Genomic DNA, 25506 nt, shown 5'->3' with positions numbered 1-25506 from the left:
GGATACACCCTGCACGGAGTGCCAACCCATCGTAGGGCACACACACGCTCTCATTCACTCACACAATCACACACTATGGACAATTTTCCAGAGATGCCAATCAACCTACCATGCATGTCTTTGGACCGGGGGAGGAAACCGGAGTACCCGGAGGAAACCCCCAAGGCACGGGGAGAACATGGAAACTCCACACACACAAGGCAGAGGTGGGAATCGAACCCCCAACCCTGGAGGTGTGAGGCGAACGTGCTAACCACTAAGCCACCGTGCCCCCCCCAAAATTAATTCAGCACAACATAATTAAAATGACAGAGATAAGGAAGAGTACCAGACCTCCAATGACAGTCATGATCTGAGGACTAGATCCAAGATATGCTCTGACACCTGGACGGGGAATCTCTGACACATAGACCGGCAACAATAATGTATGATAACTGCTTATGTTTAAAAAATAATTTACAATATGTCTAACTATAAGTTTGTAACCATGTAACTATAAGCATTTTTTTTTCCTCCTACTATAGCTCTAATTGCAAAAACAAACCATTCAACAAATAGAATAGTTTGGGTAGATCTGCCACTTAAATAAGGGGGAAAAACACTTAAAGGCACCTTAATCAGATATGTTCATAAACATTGCTTATATATTTATTATCAGTGCAGTTTAGGATAAAGACAAATCCAGTCAGAAACAAGCTGCTCTTACCCCAAACCAGGAAATCTGATGAATATTCATGTGCAGACTTGGATCATGGTCATTCTGAATCTGTGCAATCACCGCAGAGGGAAGTACCATGGAGTATCCAAAAATAAAACAGCTGAAAAGACAGCAACAAAGAATCAGCCATTTCTAAGGGAGAACAAAAATGAAAATACAGAAAAAAAAGCAAGCAATGTGAAAAGTCACTGATGAAAAAAGTCTCAAAGCCGAACTACAGGACCAGTGCAGATATATGATGGTTTGGATGGTTAGGAACAAAACATACAATTAAAAAAGCAATAAATATATAGGATAATAAATACTCATAACAATAAATGTTTAGTACAGTAATTACACAGAACGGTAAATACTCAGGACAAAATATACACAGGAAAAATACAAACAGTAAATATACAGAATAATAAATCTTCAGGACATTACATTTTTATGATAGACCAAGGACCATTAATGCTAAGGACAATAAATACTTAAGACAGTAATTACACAGGAGACATACCTCATCACCGCTTGAATGAACACTTCTGTTTTTAATAGGATTGATCATTTTTAATAGAACCAGGCTTGACATGGTGCTGATTAATATACAAGTGTAAACACTCAAAGAATAAATAATTGTGTCTTATAAATGTGCAGCACAAAGATTCCTTAAGATAATAAACAAAGCCCAGGGCAATTAATCTGTTTTTTTTTTTTTTATCCCTCAGTTCCTCTTGCTCTCTTGTTCTGCTTGACATACATAATATCAAACACTGATGTGAAATACAGTTTCACTTTAGTTCAATTTTTTTAGTGTTAAGGTATCAGATAAGCCAGCATGTAGTCAGATGTAGCTCTGATTATGCACTTAAATGAACTAAATCCCTTAGCTTGTGTGTTTTCTTTCGTGTTGTTGTAACCTTCTCCAACGTTATTTTAGATTTTAGTTGTCAAACTAGCATGAGAATGCATTTTTATCATTTATGTATAGTCTACAATGCACTTCTGTAAGTCACTCATAATAACAACATGCTGCTAAATGCTGTAAATGTAATGTAATTAAATACAGTATGTAATATAAATTACTACACAGGATATTTATGTCAGGACTCTGCCTGGACTTTGGCCATGTGCCTTTTTGTTTATGTACGGTGTTCACGTGTCTGCCCCACCCTTGTCGTTTCTTCCCCGCCTTCGCACACCTGTCCCTCATGTCTGTTAATTATTTGTATTATTTATTTGAGCCGCGTTGCCTTGTGCAGCGCGGAATCCTCTGTTGTCTTCGTCTGGTTTGTCTTTGTCCTGTTTAGTGTTTTTTAAGTTAATAAATACTGTTTTTGTTTAGCTGTCCTGCATTTGGGTCCGTTTTTATCCCGCGTTACTGACAATTTAATATTCAAGGCAATAAATGATCTGAAGAATAAAAGAAAAGAACAAAAACAATAAATGCACCCATGAACACGATCTTGTCTGACGAAATCACTACAAAAAATTTGGCTTTAATTATCTATAATTATCTATATAACAGATTAATGTGTATACGATGCTTTCTTTTAATAATTTTTAAAGATGAGATACAAAAATACATTTCAGAGAGAAAGAATATCAGATAACATCATAAAAAGACCTTATGTAAAAGTTACTTTGTTTGGTTCAACTGAAGGAAACACTACATACTTAGGATGTATGAGGTCCTGGGTTCAAACCACTACATCGTCAAACGAGGCTTTTGTGCTATTAAAGGACATAGCAAGCAAGGTGTCAGCTAAATCTGTTGTGTCAGGCTACCAGACGTGAATGCTCAGCCAACGACTGTCGGATACACAGCCGGAGACTTTGGTGTTCAAATAGCCATAGCTTAGGTATGTTCCAGCAGGATGTATGTGAGGCCTATTCATGAGAAATGCCTTAGCCTTGCTGTTCGAGCAGTGTCAGTGCTTTGTAACTGTCTGAGGTAAAGTCCTGAGAAAGTTTTCAGCAGCGAGGCTTTTGCATATTGTGGTTTCACGCTTTCATGAGAAGCTTCTCAAGGAAGAAAGGAAGAGGTTGCTGAGGCTGCTGCATGTCACATAGCACAGGATATTGTAAGGTGCCACCTAAGTGTCAGTGAAACTAGTTAGTATTTACATACAGTATCAAAATAGAGAAAAGAAGTGATCGCAGTGTGGTATAGATCTCATGCCAGTCTGGTTTCATAAAATGCTGAGATGAGAGTTGGATGGAATTTTCCTCCCTTCAGTGAAACAATGAGCATCACTACTGTACTGTGAATAGCACTTCTGCAAGGTGGAAGTACTTTGTTTCTGAGAGAGGTTAGAAAAGAATGGTTTGAGCTGACAGGAAGGCTTAGATGACTTAAATAACCACTCTTTAGTATTGTGGTCCCAGAACACCTTAAGCTGGATGGAACACAAAAACATACAACCACAATAGGCAATAGTCTGGGATGCCAGCTCAGAACAGAAATCCGTGGCTCCATTTATTCATTCATTCATTCATTCATTTTCTACCGCTTATCCGAACTATTCTCGGGTCACGGGGAGCCTGTGACTATCTCAGCTGTCATTGGGCATCAAGGCAGGATACACCCTGGACGGAGTGCCAACCCATTGCAGGGCACACACACTCTCAATCACTCACGCTATCACACACTACGGACAATTTTCCAGAGATGCCAAACAACCTACCATGCATGTCTTTGGACCAGGGGAGGAAACCGGAGTACCCGGGGGAAACCCCCGAGGCACGGGGAGAACATACAAACTCTACACACACAAGGCGGAGACGGGAATCGAACCCCCAACCCTGGAGGTGTGAGGCAAACGTGCTAACCACTAAGCGACCATGCCCCCTGGCTCCGTGAATTAGACAATTAACAGTGCTGTAAATTGCTGTGGTATACCACCTTTTTTTTTTTTTCAATATTTTGTTTATTTCCTTAAAATACCTTGATTGTTGGTGGAATGGTTATCACAATGTAGTGTAAAATTTCTGGTGTAACAACCAAGTTCTCACCAATTGTTATAAAGATGATGCTGATTAGTGGGATAAGTGTGATGTCACTATTTGCTCCAAATGGCTCTTTTGCAGACAAGGCCTCAACAGTTACATTCCCAGAGTTACATGGTGTTTTGTGGGTGTATATGATCAATGTCAGAATGGCAAGATACATTATAAATGCTGAAAGGCAAAATAGAATATTTTATTAATTGGTCATGATGCAGAAAGTAAAAGCACTGTGATTATGCTGAAGCTTAACCCTTGTATGTTGTTCGGGTCTGTGGGACCCATATTCATAAACATCAATAGTTTTGAAAAACTTTGCTTCCTTGTAAATTTGTTGATTTTTTTTCACTCATAACTTGATTAAATTTGATTTTCTTTTTTTATTACATTTTTACGGTGGCCGGGAAGTGCAAAACAAATTAACAAATCCCAAAACAAATGAACAAATCCCAAAACACATTAACAAATCCGAAAACACATTAACAAATCCGAAAACAAATTAACAAATCAGAATACACATTAACAAATCCGAAAACAAATGAACAAATCCGAAAACACAACGACAAGTCAGACAACCCAGAAACGGTAGTGTATCTTTTTGAATGGAAACTTACCGTTCATTGGACAAGACACCTGTCACTCAAGATATATGGGTATGGAATCTTATGTGTAATGTGTAAAGTTCTCCATTTAAATATAAGAAAATAACAGAATTAATCCACAGTAATCCATTCCATCCATGTGTGTTAATGTGTTTTCGGATTTGTTAATTTGTTTTGGGATTTGTTAATGTGTTTTGGGATTTGTTAATTTGTTTTGGGATTTGTTAATGTGTTTTGGGATTTGTTAATGTGTTTTTGGATTTGTTAATGTGTTTTGGGATTTGTTAATGTGTTTTTGGATTTGTTAATGTGTTTTGGGATTTGTTAATTTGTTTTCGGATTTGTTAATGTGTTTTGGGATTTGTTAATTTGTTTTCGGATTTGTTAATTTGTTTTGGGATTTGTTAATTTGTTTTCGGATTTGTTAATTTGTTTTCGGATTTGTTAATTTGTCATTTTATTAAAAAACAACAAAAAACGAGTAGCACTTTAATTAAAAAATGTGATGTTATAAAGGTAAAGGGCAAATATTAACCATATATGCTGTTTATATTGCTTGTAATTGAATGAAGTAAACATCTGTAGAGTATTTTAACATAAAATTTTTGATTGTGTTGAATTAAAAACCCAAAAATGCAGCGGGTCCACCAGACCCTCCAACACTGGCTGAGTAACAAAAATACAAAACCATACAAGGGTTAAAAAGGTTGTCGTGCCTCAGCAGAACAAACCTGACATGTAAAGCAAAGATTTCCTGCCAGCTTTGTCCATTAAACCGGCTGCAATTATAACAGTGACCAGTCTAACACATCCCACTATGGCTGCATCGTACTTGGGTTCCTAGATAAGGACGTAGTATTGGAAAAATACAACATGCAAGGCAAACTCTTATTCTTATCAATATACAGAAAGGTTTTTATCACGTTTGTGTCATGTATAAAAAATACGGGTTTGATTCTTTGAAGCCACTTACCAGTGAAACAGCTATTTTTTCCAAAAATTGGCTCCAGATAAACCAAGATGTGTGTAATACCTGTCATCTGCTGCAGGAATCTCGTAAGCACAGAGATCAAGATCGGATTATAGTAGAATGGACTCTGATCTAAACGCTGCATTTCAGCCTGTAGGAAAAGTTCAATTGGAGCAGTTGTCACGTATGTTTCATCAGGGGTATTCAACTAAAATTAAAAAAGATTCAGCCACATAAAGCACCACTGATATGTCAATGTTTAGCTTTTAATAAGTGATTAGTAATTAGTTAAGGCTATCAATAAAGAAAACATCAGGGAAGAACATGAGAGACTCCACACAGACAGTAACCAGAACTCAGGATTAAACCAAGAGTTGTCGGATTAAACCTGGAGCTGTAAGGTCACATGCTACCTCCTGAATGGAGCAGGTTTATAATATACATTAAAATTCATGTAGAAATCTCCTGATGCATTCAATCAGGTCACAAGAATGTTTATGTATTTTTGGCTTTATTACACAATTTACAATGATATATCTTATTATCAGTGTATGCATTGATACATTATCATGTATTCACTGACTGACTTCAAAGCAATTTTATATGTAGCAGATAAGGGCATCTGCCAAATGCTGTGAATGTAAAATATCTCTGCATCGCAGATCTTTGTTTCTACCTGGGCTACACTCTCTTCAATTTCATCATGTTCAGCGATATAGTTTGAATCAGGGCCCCTGAGCCATTGGAGGGCTCTGTCGGCTTCGTTCAATTTCTTGTTGATGATGAGGGCACGGTGGCTTAGTGGTTAGCATGTTCGCCTCACACCTCCAGGGTTGGGGGTTCGATTCCTGCCTCCGCCTTGTGTGTGTGGAGTTTGCATGTTCTCCCCGTGCCTCGGTAGTTTCCTCTAGGTACTCCGGTTTCCTCCCCCGGTCCAAAGACATGCATGGTAGGTTGATTGGCATCTCTGGAAAATTGTCCGTGTGTGATTGCGTGAGTGAATGAGAGTGTGTGTGTGTGCCCTGCGATGGGTTGGCACTTCGTCCAGGGTGTATCCTGCCTTGATGCCCGATGACGCCTGAGATAGGCACAGGCTCCCTGTGACCCGAGGTAGTTCGGATAAGCGGTAGAAAATGAGTGAGTGAGTTATGAGGTAACGTGGGGAGTTTGGCATGAAGCACAGGAGGCACAGCATAATCAGAACAGGAACTACGCCAACTACAGTTAAACACCACTATGGCAGAACCAAGTCTGTAAGGGAAGAAGTAAGTCCCACTTAGATCATTGACAGCCAAAAAGTTTAGAATGTCATTATTAAAGCTGATTATTTATTTAAATACTTTCTTAATTCTTCGAACAGTACACAATGTTGTAATAAAATATATCGATCATACGTCTATGAGTGTGTATTTGCACACTGTTGCTTATTGTTAGGCATGCCAGGCATTTGGGTATCTTCAGAATCAACAACTTAAATAGGTTTCAGAGAACAAAGTAAATTCAGCACAACATAAACAAAATGACAGAAAAATGACAGAAGGTGTGTTACTTACCAAGAGCATAGAGTGCCAGAACTCCAATGACAGTCATGATCTCAGGACTGGATCCCAAAAATCCACTGACAGACCAATCTCTGACACATACATCTGAAACAATAACATATTATGGCTGCTTATTTATTAAAATACTAAAACAAAAAACCTATATGTTCGTAAGAGCAATTTTCTTTTTTCTCGTGACACAAAGCTTGAGCAAGGGACCTTGTCTGGGGAGTGCTTGGAAAAGAAAACCTAGAAAGAACCCAGAAATAAAACCCAGACAGGACACATCACACCCTGAAATGTACCTACAGGAATGGAGCTGACTGTAATGCCAGCAGCGATGCCTGTGAGCCATCTTCCCAAGAGAAGCAACCAAACTTTATGCGCTGTTGCTATGATGACAAATCCCACTGTGGAGGGCATTACGGATATCATGTTGGTGTGTTTCCGTCCAATTTTGTCGTTCATCATCATGGCACTCAATCCTCCTACTATAGCTCCAATCGCAAAAAAAGTCTATTCAACAAATACAACAGAATCAGAGTCAAATTTATTGGACACATACTGTACATGAGAACTTGTGCAGTCATTGTGTGTTCATGTCAAATATCAAATATGTTCTTTATAGATTAATTATCGATGCAATTTGGGAAAACGTGTGATATTCATTGAGAATCCAATCTGCGCTTACCCCAAACCAAGAAATCTAATCAACATTCATGTGAAGACTTGGATCATCATCTTCTTGAACCTGTGGAATGACCTCAGAGGGAAGTACCATGGAGTATCCATAAATAAAACTGCCCAAAACAGCGGAAAAGGTTGCAACGTAGAGCTTGCCATTTCTAATAGGAAAACAAGTTCACAACACAAATTAATTATAAAATATTAAGTATCCCCTGTGTACTATAATAATGAAGTTTAAAATGAATCATAAAATGTGAAAAGTCACAGATGGTAGATTGGTAGATCTAGTCAATTCAAGATCTTCAGGCTCATAATGCGACAAAAACACTGCAGTGTCATGGTACATAGAACCACAAGTGCAAATAGATGACAGTGTGTGCCATATAAAAAATATGCATATATACAAAGAGCAATGAAAAAATACACAGGATAAAGAATACACCAAATAGTAAATGCACAGAACATTAAACATACTAAATAATAAATGACTACATACTTAAAGATTTGAAACAATGGTGCCTGGCAAAAAAAAAACCTAGGGTGGTATTGTGGTGAAAATTCCCCTAAGAATGAACAGATGCTGTTTTCTGTTGTTCTTTGATGCAATGCTTGTGGTTGTGGAGGTTATATGTTCTCACCCTCGCACCTCAGATCATCTCTAGGGAACAGAATGACAGTGAATGTGGGCTCAGTATGGGGAGGGAGTGAGGGAGGGAGGGAGGGAGGGAGGGAGGGATCTCTTACAGTTACTGATACAATAGATTCTGAGAAAAAAAGGCTGTTGATGTGAAATAGGTGCACAGGGGGCCCCAATTCACACACAGTAACCTAAATACGTGCTGGAACGTTGTTCTGTCTGTACAACCGGAAAAGCAACAGCAAGTTCTAAGCCTGCAGTTTCAGGAAGTCTGCTCTGGGACTGCTTCTGTGATACTTTCTCACCATAACTTACTGTCTAGTACTAAATTCTGTATATCAAAGAGTAAACATCCTGTCTGTCAGCTTTTAGTAGACACTCTTCTTCTCATTTCAGGAAGCCCATCGTTAAAAAAAAGCAGAATCAGCAGAATTAAAAAATAAAGCATAATAAACTGATACTACACATAACACACCCACTGTGCACCATTCTACGTTCAAGCTTCTGGCACAGCTCAACTGGACCCACCATGGTTCACCATGGAATCTAAAGACCTGCTTCTTTACCAAGCACTTGAGTTCAAGTAGACTTGAATTGTCTCTGGGATCAATAAAATATCTATCTATCTATCTATCTATCTATCTATCTATCTATCTATCATCTATCTATCTATCTATCTATCTATCTATCTATCTATCTATCTATCTATCTGTCTGTCTATACAGTATGTTTGTCTGTCTGTCTATGTATCTATCTGTCTGTCTGTCTGTCTATCTGCCTGCCTGCCTGTCTATCTATCTATCTATCTATCTATCTATCTATCTATCTATCTATCTATCTATCTATCTATCTATTTCTCTCTCTACCCCCTCCCTTCTATCTATCTATCTATCTACCTATCTATCTATCTATCTATCTATCTATCTATCTATCTATCTATCTATCTATCTATCTGTCTGTCTATACAGTATGTTTGTCTGCTGTCTATGTATCGATCTGTCTGTCTGTCTGTCTATCTGCCTGCCTACCTGTCTATCTATCTATCTATCTATCTATCTATCTATCTATCTATCTATCTATCTATCTATCTATCTGTCTGTCTATACAGTATGTTTGTCTGTCTGTTTATGTATCTATCTGTCTGTCTGTCTGTCTATCTGCCTGCCTGCCTGTCTATCTATCTATCTATCTATCTATCTATCTATCTATCTATCTATCTATCTATCTATCTATCTATCTATCTATCTATTTCTCTCTCTCCACCCCTCCCTTCTATCTATCTATCTTTCTATCTATCTATCTATCTATCTATCTATCTATCTATCTATCTATCTATCTATCTATCTATCTATCTATCTATCTCTATCCATGTCTTATGCTTTTATTCTGCTTAACATACATGGTATTAAACACAAGTATCAAATAAAGTCTCTGATTTATCTACAGTCAAAAATTTAGTACAGCATATCGTATTGTATCATCATATCATATAGTCAGATGGCTCACACCAAGCACTTCAATAAAAACTTCTATTTATTTTTTTAAAACCCCTTTGCTCTTGTGTTTTCATGTTGTTTTACTTTTATCCAGCTCCAATTCTTCAGGACAGCAGAAGTAATACTCAAGGAAATATACATTCAGAAAAATAAAAACAAATGAACAAAAATGAATATTTGATACTGGAAAAGTAGTTTCCACACATGAAGTCTTAGTAAATGTAATTAAGCATATTTAAATACAGCTTTACAATGCCATGGCATTAAGGGTTATTCTCAAAGAAAAATTTTTGCTAATAGATTTTACTCAGCTTGAGTTAAAGAGTTAACCACTGCACAAATAAAAGAAAGGTTTTAATAAAAATTTATTTATTTCATACTAAGGAAAATGCATGCTATTTAAAGGTTAGCATTTCTATTTAATGTCTATTAACACCTGAATTATCAGGAACTAATGATTCCTCTCAGATGATGCATACCACTGGGTAAATGTACCAATAACAGGCTTCAGAAATGTTGAATTAAATTAATTTTGTATAGAAGTTAAACTAAATCTGATCATTTGCTTTTTTTTCCAGTGATGCAGACTCTAGGCTATTGTACAATTTGGGTAGAAAACTGTGGACTGTGCACACCACCTTAAACCAGTAAGACTCACCAATTGGTGTAAAATATAAAATTAGTGTAAAATATAAACATTTATTATTTTTTTATTAAGAGAAAGAATAGGTGAAGAGCAAAAATATACTTTTTTTTTAACTACCTTATTTGTCTCTGTGTATTCAGTAACAGTGGAGTTGTCTTGTTCTGTTCTGATGCCATTGCTTCCTGTGTGCCCTCAATCTCTGACTTTCTCTCTATATGGCAGCTTAATGCTATAGAATAAATCTAAAGTGAAACTAAAGTGTTAGTGTTTCACATCAGCGACAGAAAAGAGAGAGGAGAGTGAGGGGAATTGAGGAATCAGAGTTTATAAAAACTGATAAGTTTATAAAAACTTCATAAGCAACAAGTATTAATCTTTAAATGTTTATACGTTTATCGACGGTCGTTATTTAATTGTTTATGAGTCTACAATGCTGGTGGCTTAGTGGTTAGCACGTTCGCCTCACACCTCCAGGGTTGGGGGTTCGATTCCCGCCTCCGCCTTGTGTGTGTAGAGTTTGCATGTTCTCCCCAAGCCTCAGGGGTTTCCTCCGGGTACTCCGGTTTCCTCTCCCGGTCCAAAGACATGCATGGTAGGTTGATTGGCATCTCTGGAAAATTGTCCGTAGTGTGTGATTGCGTGAGTGAATGAGAGTGTGTGTGTGCCCTGTGATGGGTTGGCACTCCGTCCAGGGTGTATCCTGCCTTGATGCCCGATGACGCCTGAGATAGGCACAGGCTCCCCGTGACCCGAGGTAGTTCGGAAAAGCGCTAGAAGATGAGTGAGTGAGAGAGAGTCTACAATGCGTGTAAATCCATGGGGCTGTATCAAGCTACTCGGTCTGTGATTATTTTCATACAGTATAGCATCACCCACTCTCAGGTTTATTTCTTACACTTATTTAAGTTAATTTAAGGTGTTTAAACTCAAAACCGTTCATAAATATCCAAATGGACATTATTCAGACCTTTTTTCAATTTGGCTCTTCTACAAGAAGCCGTTTTTTTCCTGTCCGATGCTCCGTCCTGAGTGGACATTGAGTAGAAATCTGCTAACAGCACGTTTAGAAAATATTCTGGTAAAGTCTTTCACTTCAGAAGTCATTGATTTTGGCTTGTAACTACTATTTGAGACGGTTCCTTTCATGCTTTAGTTCCTGAACTATAGAGGTGTGCAGAGATCACTCGCCCCAAACTGCAAGAAGAAATGGACAATAACAGAAAAGCGGATGATTGTAGTTTTTATAGCAAAGATTTACTGTCATACAAGCTCTTCAGTGAATAAAAACCGGGGGAAAATTAACTGAAGCAAATATCATTGTTATCTTTATGAGCGTGGACTATAATGTCAAATAAAGTAAAACAATTAAAGATGTGTTCATGACTGGCAGAACAATATTGATAATCTTTGACTTTTTCTAGCATGCCACAACAATTACACACTTGTTTTCAGGTAATAAAATCTGCTTATTATCATTTCGGACACCACACCTGAACTGAGCAGGTCTTCTTCAGTATCATCCTTTAGTTATAGTGTTGAACTGACTAGCTGTCTCAGTTATGCAGATCATATTTAGATCCCGTAGTAAAAGCTAGTGATTTGACCATTTTGATTGAAAAGATGTTATCATTATATTTAAAATTAGAGTTGGTGAAAATACACTAAGTATTTACCCAAGTCAAAGTGCAGCTGTTTAATAAATCTGTCAATAAATACATTCTGGTAAAATACTTTAAAAAATTCTATATTCAATAAAAAGAACAAGAAATAAAATCACAAAAGGAAAGGGCAACTGTATCACATCAAACACCGTCGTTAATTATTACGTAGGAGAAACCGGTTTATATCTGTTTTACAGTATGTTTACTAGCGTACTAGCATAATAACCTCGTCCATACAAACTAGCTGTATGTCATTAGTTAGTTGTCACAATAAAACTTTCTTAAGGAATAAGTGTACACTGAAGTAGAGCTTTACTCTGCTGATTAGTAGAACTCGTTAAAGTGTAGAAGTAGAAAGTACTGTATTTGAAGCTGTTTGATGCTAAATTATGCCTTTCTGCATATATGATTTAAGAGAAACGCAGTAATGTCGTAAAGTGAAAGGAGACCGTAAAAAGTAAACATCACAAGTATTAGGTGAAATAAAAACTCACATAAATTACAGATAGTTAAAATCTACACATACGCTCATCCGGTGCAGAGATGATTGTGTCTCAGGTTAAACTATTATCATGCACACACAATTTTATAATGCAATTTCTTCTTAGCTTGTCTGTAATGATGCTGATTTATAGTCTGTCAGTTCTAACGATATGATTTATATTTCTACATGTTTTCTATGAATTGTTATCTGTAAACTGTTTCATTATGTGATGTACAATATTGCTTAAAGTTTTACTACTACAGTATATTGTGATGTTCCTTGATTTTGTTCACAGTGCAGCCTGCATGAAAATATCCAGTGAACTTTGTAAGCATCCACCCATAGAACTTCAATGATACATGGCCTAAATGTCATGCTTTGGATAGGTTAAGTTCTTTAAAATGTCATTTTAGGTCATGGGACACACGGCTCCACTGGGAGTCAGTTAATGTTTAGGCAGGTGGTTTTTTTGTTTGTTTTTTGTTTTAAATTTCTCAAAGTTTATTAGACACTGCACACCGGATATACAACTTTCCTATATGATGATGACTGGGAGAAACTCTCTGAGATTCTCTGAATGTAGTCAAGTATTTCAGCTTTCAGCAATAGTGAAGGTGCGTCCAGTTCTGAAATAATTCTCGATTTCCTCCAAGGAACGTCCTTTGGTTTCAGGCACACACTTGGCAGTGAATATGATGTTCAATACACAGATGACACAGAAGAACAGAAACGGTGCAAAAAGCCCATATGCCTCCTGTGAGAGAGAGAAAAAAAGTGTAAATAGGGAACTGTATCCTAATTTTTGCACAATGCAGGAAAGTCCAGCCTATGACACATTATGTAACAGCAGAAATGATAATCTCTTCTGCTCTGTGAAATGGTTCACACTGACTGATTGCAACAGTCTAGTGGAATTGAGAAATTTCCAATCCTTTTAAATTTAAAGGTTAAATTTGACTGAAGTAGATCAAATTTGCCTACATTAGTTTAATACGTTATATATTATTTAGTTTATGTGCTCTTAGAAATATGTAGATAGATAAATAACCATAAAAAAGAGCTGTGCAATTTACCACTGCATGCATGAAGACTAGTGTCAGCACAAACGCAGTGGCCCAGCTAACCACCACACACAGGCCTGAAGCAACGCCGCGTGCTGCCGTCGGCAAGATCTCAGACATCAGCAGCCATGTGATTGGACCCCAGCCCATTGCATAACCTGCTCAGAAAAATCAAATCAAACAATAAATAACAGGACAACAGAAAATAACCTGCAACAAATGTAAGTACAGTTTTTGGTTTTTTTAAGAGAAGGTATTCACCTTTGTTAAATAGAAATCTTAAAAAAATAATCATATGAAAATTGCTGTGGCATGAGAGGAATAAAACCAAACTTATCCACAACCCTGTCACTGTCTGTTTTCCCATAACAACATGCTAGATAACGTTTTATTCATTATTCATACAACACCTATAAAAACCATGAAGGATGAAACAAAAACTACATGATAACGACAAGAAAAATTGTTTTTTTTTTTTTCAACAAACAACAAAAAAAAGGAAGCACTGTTTGTATATGTTGTTTTTTGTAATTATCTGCACTTTTCACACTCAACTTTATTCGCAGATATTTTCACGCTTTCTGTTTACGAAAATTCATGGTCAGGTGTATAGGAAATGGAAAGCAGCAAGAAGTGTATTGAAAAAGACTTACATGACATTAAAAAGGCTTTTTATAAGACTGTTCAGTAGTAACAATGCTGTATTTAATGTTTTGATCATTTATCTGGACTTATTTTTTAATAGAGATTAAATAAATATTTGTTAATAGAGTTGTATTAACATCCAAACTATTGGCAATTAATAGTTTGTCAAAATGACCAATTTATTAAGGCTATATTAAGTAGGTATAAACACACGATGGGGTGTGTGTGTGTGTGTGTGTGTTGTTGTTGTTATTGTAAAATAACTGTCACAGCTAGAAAGTGGAAAATCTATTTTATAATAACACAGCAATTGTTTTATTCCTCTTATACCACAGCAATTTTACGCAATGCAATGCAAATTTCTACTATAAGAAAATGGAAATCACATCGATTTTTTCATCTGTTAACATTTAGAGTGTGGAATATCCTTGAAACAAGTTCCTGTTTTCATTTGTGTACTGAAAGACGGTCACTCCCTCAACATGCTATCTTCTTTTTTTATATTTCCGGTGAAGTTAATAACAGCAGCTATATTTACAGCTTCATCTCTATTACAAAGTGCTAACATTTGAGAATACTTCCAAAAATTTAATATATTAAAGCAAGTGCATTTATGTAAATCTAACAGTCGGAGCTTCTGTTATGGAAAATTATTCAGATCAGTAAGATATAGTTCAATAATAACTAGTTATACTGTTATACTGTATAGTTATTATAGTGGTTTAATTATAAATGATGATGCCACAAAAATACTTGCTTGAAATATACTAAAAGTCTTTTAATAATATAAAACCTTAATATTTGGTTGTATGGTTGTCATATTGTTGTGTGAATTATTATAAAGTTTCGACTCAGTTGTGAGACTGTCCTTTATAAAATAAAGAAAACATTGATAACGATTAAATCGAGCACTTACCAAATATTATAAACATGACGCTGATGAGGGGGATAAGCATGTTGGAGTTTATCGCAGGACCTGCCATGGCTCCGTACGCATTTTCCAAAGACGGGACCATGGCAGTAAAGTTTCTGGTATCACATGGTGTTTTGTGGTTGAATATGCCCATTGAAAGTGTAGCCAGATACATTATAAAAGCTAAAAATAAAGAGCAGAAGTTTTTTAATTTTGGAAAGTGACTATCAAATATCGATAACTTTATTATAACTGACTTCTGCAACTATACAGCAGATCTTTAACATTTCAGTAAGCGCTAAGCTACGAAGAAATATTCAACAAAACTAAATGTGTTGTGCAACACAAACCTGATGTGTAAAGCAAAGCTTTTCTGCCAGCTTTGTCCATTAAAGCAGCTGCGATTGCAACAGAGAGCAGTCTAACAACTCCTACCACTACTGCTTCTAACTTGGGCTCCTAGATAACATTAAGAAAATATAATGTGCCATAGACACATAGAAAATAAAGCCATAGACACATCTTAGATGTAAATTCAACAAACATACATCACGCAATACTGATTTAACAGATGTTCAAAGCCACTCACCAGTGAAACGGCCGTTTTCTCAAAAATAGGCTGAAGAAAAACCAAGATGGGAGTAATACCCGTCATCTGCTGCATGAATCTCATTAACACAGAGATCAAGATCGGCTTATACATGAAGGGACTCTTAAGATCGCTCATCTGTATTGCGACCTGTTGCAAAGGTTAAATTGGAGCTTTTCAGTAACACTACGCCATTGCTACATTACCAAAAATGCTTACAAGTAGTACATCTACATAAAATAGTGACAACAGATGCCTTTTAAACATTATTGATTGATATTTGGCTTTAAACAAGGCATTTTATCACTTCACTAATCAAACCAGACCATAAAAAATATACGATCATCTGTAAAATCTTTCTCAATAAGCCGTCTTTAAATGTATTTGGCTGCGATAAGCCACAATGACAGATTTGATACAGAAGCAGCAATGCTATTAAATTTCAGACAGATATTTTTTCATACACTGTTTCATACACTGATTTGTTGCATACAACAAATCAGTTCAAATCAGTTTCCTGGTCTGGACTACAATTCAACCAGTTCATAACATTTGCATTATGCATTAAGCAATGCAATAAGCTCATCCTAGCTTAGTGGTTAAGGTGTTGGATTACCAATCAGAAGGTTGTGAGTTTTATTCCCATGTTCACCAGGTTGCCAGTGCTGGGCTCCTGAGCAAGACTCAACTATCAAATGCTCAGTTGTATATAAAAAAAAAATATACGTAGCTTTGGATAAGGGTGTCTGGTAAATGTGTAAAGCTGCTGTATGTTTTTACCTGTGAATTGACACTGCGCTCAATTTGATTGAGTTCAGAAATGTAGTTTGATTCAGAGCCTCTGAACCACTTGAGGGCTCTGGAGGCCTCGTCACGTTTGTTGTTAGAGATGAGGTAACGTGGGGAGTTTGGCATGAAACACAGGAGAAATAGCATAATCAGAACAGGAACTATCCCAGCTACAGCCAACCACCTCCAGTGCAGAACCAAACCTGTGGGGGAAGAAGGGAAATCCCTCAAACTTAGTGTAGTTTATTTACATGCTATACATTTCTTTTTAAATTCCCTTAATCATCTAAATCCTAACAGCCAGATGGATTTCTAAAATAGATATTGAAATGAAACAGTATAAATTCAGAATAAACAACTCACATGTGCTAATGTGCAAACAAAGAAATCTCTGTACAGCATAAGTGAAGTGAGAAAAGCAAGAAAGTGTGTCACTTACCCAAAAGATAGAGTGCCAGACTTCCAAAGACAGCCATTATCTGTGGACAAGATCCCAGGGCTCCTCTCACACCTGGATGTGAAATCTCTGACACGTAGACCTGTGATAGTTAAGCATAATTAAGCCTATGCTAACAAAATAATTCCCAAAATAAAGGTGTTAATTAAAGTACAGATGTCATTCTATCTTGACACTATATGTTAATCACACCCGCAGTGAAGATGGAAGCATACTGATTTAAATGAAAGTTGGTATTTTAATACCTAAGTTAGATATTATTTCTTTCTGGAATACCTTTACTTTTGCTGTAGGGCAATTATATATATATATATATATATATATATATATATATATATATATATATATATATATATATATATATATATATGTATATGCTGGGTGAAAAGCAGTGCATGTAGTCAACCTAAAATAATTTAAGCCTGATGATGGTTAGCAGCAAATTTAGAAAATATGACACAACACCCTTATTTTACTGTATTGATAAAATTTCTGTCTTGATGCAATCTTCTATCACTGACTCAGACTGTGCAGTAGTTGTGCAAGGATACACCCTTTTGAACTTTACCTGAAACTGAAACTGTCCTTAAAAGAATTTTTACTATTTGATTTGCGTAGTATTTCTAAATTAAAGGTGAACAGATTTTAGTGGAACAGAACAGAATTGTGGACTAGTTGCAGGAACAAACTTTGACTGCAGTTATACCTTCAAGTTTTCTTTCATCTTCTTTCAAAATTGCTGACTGGATTTAGACTTAAGACAAACACACACACACACACACACATACACAATTTGGAATTTGAGACAGGAAATGTGATTCATCGTGACTGAGAATGTACCTACAGGAATGGAGCTGGCTGTAATGCCACCAGCGATGCCTGTGAGAAGTCTGCCCAGGAGAAGCAGCCACACTTTATGACCGGCTACAATCATGAGAAACCCCGCCGTGGAGGGAATTACGGATATCATTATGCTGTGTTTTCTTCCAATTTTGTCGTTCAAAACCATGGCACTCAATCCTCCTACTATAGCTCCGATCGCAAAAACAGACTATTTAAAAAACAAAAGTGTCAGATTTATTGGACAAGTTCACACATGTACAAAAACTGATTTTTTTGCTTAAATCAGAAGAAACGTTGTCAGAGAACATAAGCAATTTTACACCTTTTACACATTATGTTACATTATTTTCATTGTAGTTCAGGATAATGTGATATCCAATGAGAAACAAACTAGCTGCTCTTACCCCAAACCAGGAAATCTGATGAACATCCATGTGCAGATTTGGATCATTCTCCTTCTGAAGCTGTGGAATCACCGCAGAGGGAAATACCATCGCGTAACCAAAAATAAAATTGCCCAAAACAGCCGAAAAGGCAGCAAGAAAGAGCCAGCCATTTCTATTGGAAAGCAATTTTGTGAGAAATAAAGGGAACAATATATTTATTATAAAGTGTCCCCAATACAAACAGGATATCAGAACAATACAATAGAGAAGTATAAAATCACCCACACAATGTGAAAAGTCACTGATCGTAGTTTTTAATTGTCATTACAGAATGAAATATATAACGATGTAATAAAACAGGAGTGCAAAGACAACAGTGTGACATGAGGGCAAAATACAATAAAAAAAAAAACAGAGGTCAATAAATACCTAGTGTAAAGTAAACACAGGACAATAAATCATTTGGACAGTAAATAAACATGACAATAGATAGGATTATGCAGGGCAACAAATGCAGGTGAAAAAGTGAAGAAAATAGAAAATATATGATGAAAAGCGCAAAGAGAGAGAGAAAGAGTGAGAGAAAGAGAGAGAGAGAAAGAGTTACCTTATTTTATTACTTCTCTTCGGTAGTAACGGACTTGCTTCGTTCTCTGCTTTCCCCATCGCTTGCTCTGTCCTTAGTCTGTCTGACTATACTTCTATATGGCAGCTTAAAGGTACAGATGAAACTGAAGCGACCCCGAGACTCTGATGAGTGTGGTTGAAATCACGGACTTTTTCGCGAAGAGCGAAGGGAATTGAGGAAGCAGTTACTAAAACACAACTTAGGCGACCTGGCTCTGTTAGTTTTGTTACTCAGTCTGTGTGTTGCAAATTCATAATTTTTTAATTTATTTATAATGTATTATATTTTGGAGTAAATCATGAGTTGACCTGGTGACACAGGACGCATGCGCAGTGCATGTTTGACGTCCCCAAGCACTCAACACACAAGCAAACACACACACAACTATTTCACCCAATAAATGACTTAGCCAGGGACCTAAATGCTTTCCTATTATGGAAAATGATGTTTTACTTTATGAAGCCTAGTGTATAAGGTGTTGAGCTACCAATCGGAAGGTTGTGGGTTCGATTCCCACGTCAACCAAGCAGCCACTGTTGGGCCCTTGAGCAAGGCCCTTAACCCTCAATTGCACAGTTATATAAAAATGAGATCAAATGTAAGTTATTATTTATTTATTTTTATTTGTAATGGGTTAGTTGTGTGCTGTTCCTAGGCTTTGTGTCTCATCGATGTGAATCACCCAAACATTGTCAGATACAGGGAATTATGTGAAATTGCTCACGGAAATACAAGTGTATTTAAGTTATTCTATCATAGATAGCGTCGTCCATGCTTTCAGTGGTGATGGACTGTCCGTATATGACAACCCCCAAAATAGTCGTCTCAACTCAAAGGGAGCAAAAGGAGAGGTTTGAAGACATGGTATCATCTATATCATGTAATCACTAATTAAAACGGTTGTATGGCAAATTAGTCAGTTACCTGATCTTTATCTTTCTGTGTCATTAATGTTTATACTTTGTTCAGTGCTTACAGATCTTACAGTTCTTAGGACAAATGGTGGATGCAATGGCATACCATCATCATATACATTTGTCTACAGGCTTTAATATAGTGGTGTAAAATATCTGCTTGGTGTGTGGCTTTTAGAAATCTGAAACCATCGGACATTCTAATGAGCGGTGGCTTTGTCTTCCGTATATGTGTTATTTCGGAACCACAACTATTACACAAGATCGCACAAAGGTTCAAAAACCATGCATTGTATACAACTGTAAAAGCACTCAATGTGACACAGTGTGTCAGAATCACAGTTTTAATGTAATGATTATGATAACAAGACACAATATTCTGCATAGTTTAAATGTAATAAACTACACATGAATACACTAGCAAACCAACAGTACCACACACACACACACACACATACACATAGAGGAGTGGGTAAACATTTAATCATTCACCAGGACACACAAATGGTTTGTCGATTTATTTATTTCTTTATTTGTGCTGTTTGGTTGTTTATTTGTTTTTGTTATATATGTTAACTATATGCAATTAGTCACATTACATATCCCCAAATGGTGTCAATTAGATAACAGTTGTAGAATATACATTGACATTTAAGGATTCCAGGCTCTGTCTGGATTATTGATGCTAATTAGATTAGTAATTAAACAAGTCACTTGAATATATGAACTTAACACCAGTAATAACCTAAAAGTTTCAATTGTAAACAATGGCGATGAACCACTGGTTTAGATACGCAGTGCCATCTAGTGGACAAAAATTGATCAATTGTTTATGAGGTTGCTGTACCGGTTTGTGCTGCTTTTCACAAAGGCTTGAGACTGTAATTTAGCTCAGAAACATTTAACCACTGCTTGGACTGCCTTGATATGAACTAGTCAGATTTTAAGAAGTGACATGTTGATATTACTGTTAATCTGTCGTTCTAGGTGAGAAGTGCTGGATGGCCACCGAGAGCGTGAGGCTACACCGGTGGAGTGGTGTCTGATTTTTGGTCACTTGGCTGCATTCTCCTGGACATGTTGATACATGTATGCCACATACTTGATCTACATTACTGTCTTTTTTCATATAAAGAATGAGAGTACTTTCCGTATGAGCTTTTTTTTAAAAAATTGCATAATTCTTCTTTCCAACAAAGGTCTACTTTTTGAAATGAAAGTCCTTGATTTTCAAATGGATTTGAGAATTTTCAAATGAAATGTTTTGCTGTCGATCTCATGACAGCAGCTGCGCCTTAGTTATAAACAGTTGTACAATAGATCAGAATTAATTCTCTTTGTCACAGCTGAGTCAACTGAGGCAAGATCCGACTCCTTTGGATCTTATTATATGCAAAGACCTTTGCGAGCTCCTTAACAGCACGTTAAGCCTCAATCCAAAAATTAGAGCCAATATCTGGTCAGTTTAAGTGTAAAGTGTATTAATATGTACAACAAATCTGCTAAAAATCATTTTAACTAAGAAACATTTGTTACCAGCTTGTACAGAATCGATTCGATTCATAATACTTACATTTTTTCCAGTGAAAATTGAGTCAGGAACATTTGAGTTGTCTGTTAATACAAGGTGATGGCGAATGAAGCTATTGTGCAACAAAAAAGTCTGAATGTCTGTGATTCTTCATCACATTCATTAATACATTATTACATTCAAAAATAATTAATTAATACATGTTTTTATATAAAGATTTTATATAAGGATGTCCTTTTGAGTTTTTTGGCATTAGGAAATTCTTCAGGGATTTACACTTTGCATTTTTTTTCAATGTAATTCTTTTATTCTTTATTTAATTTTATTTTTTAGCTTTAACAGAATGAAAAAGACTAGTGCATAAATGACTGGAACATGTTCCATAACGATTAATGTAATTATAAATGGATAAAAAGTTCATCAAATATTGCCACCGTACAGATGATGTGGTATAAAAGAAGAAGAAAAAAATAACTGTAGGACAGTAATAAATCCTTTAAAAACAGTTAGCACCTCCGCCTTGTGTGTGTGTGGAGTTTGCATGTTCTCTCCGTGCCTTGGGGGTTTCCTCCGGGTACTCCGGTTTCCTCCCCCGGTCCAAAGACATGCATGGTAGGTTGATTGGCATCTCTGGAAAATTGCCCGTAGTGTGTAAGTGAATGAGTGTGTGTGTGCCCTGCGATGGGTTGGCACTCCGTCCAGGGTGTATCCTGCCTTGATGCCCGATGACACCTGAGATCCCCGTGAGGATGTGGTACAGGCTGTGACTTCTGCTATGCTGACAAACTCTGAGTCAGTCTGCATCCAGCTGAAATCATTCCAGCTCATACAAGTGCTTCTAACCGCAGGTTATTCAATAACCCATCTATATATAATTTCTTTAAAGATTTAACAATTATGCAATGATTTCTGTTCTAAGTCCGATGTTTAGTGTCTCATATTTTAGGACAATATATTGGAAAAGTCTGTTGTTTTTGTGAAGAAAATGTTATCCCCTGTGTCTTGAAAGCTGAGCAGAACAATCCAAAGAAAACAGATCTGCTGGCTAAAGCATTTCAAGTGCTCAAGTGTATTCGATGTCCCCGCACATACTGTAAACATATGTATTCCTTCACTGTAATAATGACTCTATGAAATCTTCCCATGTAGTTGTGTGAGGATTTGAGAAAACCTGATGGATGTCATTGTGTTTAAATTCAAATATGCTTGTAACATATTTTGACAGGTGTCTTCAAAGAAATTATAAATATACAGTATTTCAGTAAAACAACATGGGAAAAACGGATGAATGAATCTTCTTCTACTACTTTCGGCTTTGTCCCGTTAGGGGTCGCCTGTTAGCGAATCATAAGTTTCCAACCTAACTTTATCATCTGCATCCTCCACTCTCACACCAGTTACCTTCATGTCCTCATTTAACACATCCATATATCTCCCCTTTGGTCTTCCTCTTGACCTCTTACCTGGCAGCTCCATCTCCAACATCCTTCTACCAATATAACCATCTCCCTCCTCTGTACATGTCCAAACCATCTCAATCTAATCTCTCAGCCAACCTGATCTGTCCCTCTGATGTGCTCTTTCCAAATCCTGTCCATCCTCATCACTTCTAAAGAGAACCTCAACATCCTCATCTCTGCTACCTCCATCTCTGCCTCATGTCTTTTCCTCACTGCTACAGTCTCTAACTCATACAGCAGAGCTGCTCTCACTACTGTCTTGTACACCTTTTCCTTTGATTCTTCCTGATGCTCTTCTGTCACACAAAACTCCTGACACTTTTCTCCACTCAATCCAACATGCCTGCACTCGCCTCTTCACCACTTTTCCACACTCCCCATCACATTGGACAGTTGACCCCAAATACTTAAACTAGTGCACCTTCTTGACCTCAGAACCCTGTAGCCTTACTGTTCTACTTCCCTCACTCTCGTTCATACACATGTATTCTGTCTGAAGAAAAACCAGATGAATAAGCGCAGTATCAAAACCAGTCTGCCTAAAGATTACTAAAAAATTGTTAGCTATGTGTCATTTCCTCATACACTTTCATCAAATACTTGGACAAACATAAGATTAATCACTTTAGCTGTCAAAATGTCTGCAATGCCACAGTTAGAATGGAGTCCTTTTCCTTTTCACTGTTGACTGGAAAATCAGGCTAAAATTCAATAACATTACTTGATGTTAATATACACACAATAGAAAAATATTGTTTTGTTTTATGAGTTATATGCATGTTCTTTACTACAGAAGGCCTGTGAACTGACTGTGAAACTGGACAGAGTTCATCGAGTATTGAATACATTAAAGGATTACCCAAACGAGAAGGATATCATCCTCCCTTGCTGCAAAATCATACAAATTACACTGGAAAAAGGTCATTGTAACATTGTAATAACAGTTAAATCAATAAATTAAGCCTGACCAAATGATTCATGGTTAAAAAGATTTTAAAGCGTGCTAATAGAGTACAGTCCGTCCAGGGTGTATCCTGCCTTGATGCCCGATGACGCCTGAGATAGGCACAGGCTCCCCGTGACCCGAGGTAGTTCGGATAAGCGGTAGAATATGAATGAATGAATGAATGAATGAATGAATGAATAGAGTACAGCTGTGGTTTTCTATTCTTATTATTCATGTTAGTAAATTATTAAGTTCACTTCAGTCCATCTGTTCCCTTAAGACTGTTGTACTATAGAATCATTTGCAGATGCTGTGGAGACATTGTGTATTGTGGGTGACCTTCATCTGCAAGATGCAGTTGTGACAGAATGTGTGTGCTTTGCTCTACAGTTCCTGATTAATCAAGGCAATATAGAGCAGTTCAAGAGTACGAACCAAGGAAGCACTTTCGTTTCTACTGTATAAACAGAACACGTCAGCACTAAAGCTGAAATTTCTTTCGCTTTCATTTTGATCTATATACAGTAGCTCTATAGCATAAATAAAGATATTAAGAATTCCACTGGTCTCTTGATGCATGAACTTAGAAGTCTGATATTGTGAACCATGTCTTTGTCTCCATCACCGGGTTAATCAAAACCTCAAGTAAGAGAATCTGTCATCTATCTGATAACAAAGTACACATGAGATATGTTCATTGGGTGATATTGTCCGGTCTGAATAATTTTTGCATTTCATCCTAGGTATTGTGCTAGATAGTAATTTCATTAGCAAAGCAATATCAAAAGTATAACTAATTTATTAAAATATTATATACATTCACCGAGACATTCTCCATACTGTATATCTATCCTGTCTATCTGATACTGCTGCTTTACAGCTTTTCCATGTAACTGTTGAAAGGAATGGTTTTTATAACATTTTGGCTGCACGAAGACACCATTTCGATAACCCAGAGATCACAGAGAACTTTTGCCATCTTGTGAAGCAGATAATCCAACATGGTGAGTGCAGATACATTCAGTGCAGTTGGTACCTCATTTCAGAAAGATCAGTGAATTGAAGATGCATTTGTTGTTGGAGAAAAAAGAGATTATTTATTTAGATTTTTTTTAAATATTAATTACTGTACATAGAGATGAGTGACAAATTAAAGGGAAAAACAAAGTGCCTAAGCTTAATGTTTCTTTACTTTTCTTTTTCTGTCTGTATAAGCACTGCTGTTACATTGCTTTTTCATTTGCATGTTAATTGTTAACATTGATGTATTTGGATCACAGATGCTGTAATTCTAGAATGGTTTGCTGAAAATGTACAGGACGAATTGGAGCAGATATTTGAACATAATGAGTCCACAACGGTTTGTAACAGGGTGATTTTTTAACATATTTGACAACGGTGGATCTGACATGTTTTAAACAAGACAAGACTTTAAATTCTGTCCCTCTTAGGAGACTGTACTGTTGGCACAGGACATCATGTCAAAAATGATGAGTCTTAATGACATAGAGTCAAAAAATTCAGCATGATCACCACCATGGAGCATTTCTATTTTGCATATCATATATATTCATATATCTTTGAGATCCTTTATGAGCTCAAAGTTGTTCTAATATTCAAGCTTTTGACAGTTGTGTGGCATTAAACCCAAATATTCAACTCGCATACTCGCATTCAATGAAGTACAATTCTTAAGCTAGAAAATACAGGTTGAAAATGTCCCAGAAAACAATGTACGCACTATAAAAAGGACATTAAATCTTGGGACATTGTCTTTTAGAGGAACATCTTGGCTTGACATTACCAATGTTGTGTAATATTCATGAGTATGTTATTACCATACAGATTCTTTTGAAACAGCTAAGATACAGATCAGTCTAAGATTCAAAACATGACCATGATAAACATGATGCCATT

The 25506-nt window shown here is 36.6% G+C and overlaps 2 protein-coding genes and 1 pseudogene across 2 annotated transcripts; 1 reads left to right on the top strand and 2 right to left on the bottom strand.

The window, feature by feature from the left end:
- Window positions 1–706: 706 nt before the first annotated feature.
- LOC132853717 (solute carrier family 2, facilitated glucose transporter member 6-like) lies at window positions 707–10458 on the bottom strand (annotated as a pseudogene).
- A 1048-nt stretch (window positions 10459–11506) lies between these two features.
- Window positions 11507–18870, bottom strand: LOC132853813 (solute carrier family 2, facilitated glucose transporter member 6-like). The gene is made up of 10 exons (XM_060881801.1): window positions 18718–18870; window positions 18129–18282; window positions 17726–17932; window positions 16864–16963; window positions 16416–16627; window positions 15636–15785; window positions 15397–15505; window positions 15050–15229; window positions 13501–13646; window positions 11507–13181 (listed from the first exon to the last, which is right to left on the bottom strand). Exons 1-10 carry the CDS (start codon window positions 18774–18776, stop codon window positions 13020–13022), a joined length of 1479 nt encoding a protein of 492 aa, XP_060737784.1. The 5' UTR covers window positions 18777–18870; the 3' UTR covers window positions 11507–13019.
- Window positions 13277–25127, top strand: LOC132853814 (serine/threonine kinase-like domain-containing protein STKLD1). Its single transcript, XM_060881802.1, is given in 9 exon segments — window positions 13277–13709; window positions 20640–20741; window positions 23437–23563; window positions 23870–24008; window positions 24126–24178; window positions 24181–24229; window positions 24448–24593; window positions 24870–24949; window positions 25041–25127. Coding segments are annotated over 8 exon segments (684 nt in total). The 5' UTR covers window positions 13277–13709; window positions 20640–20729; the 3' UTR covers window positions 25119–25127.
- The last annotated feature ends 379 nt before the right edge of the window (window positions 25128–25506 follow it).

This window comes from Tachysurus vachellii, chromosome 11 (assembly GCF_030014155.1).
Source record: "Tachysurus vachellii isolate PV-2020 chromosome 11, HZAU_Pvac_v1, whole genome shotgun sequence".
In the NCBI taxonomy this organism is placed as follows: Eukaryota; Metazoa; Chordata; class Actinopteri; order Siluriformes; family Bagridae; genus Tachysurus; species Tachysurus vachellii.
Note: the sequence above shows the minus strand (reverse complement) of the source record. Positions and strands in the feature narration are given on the sequence as shown.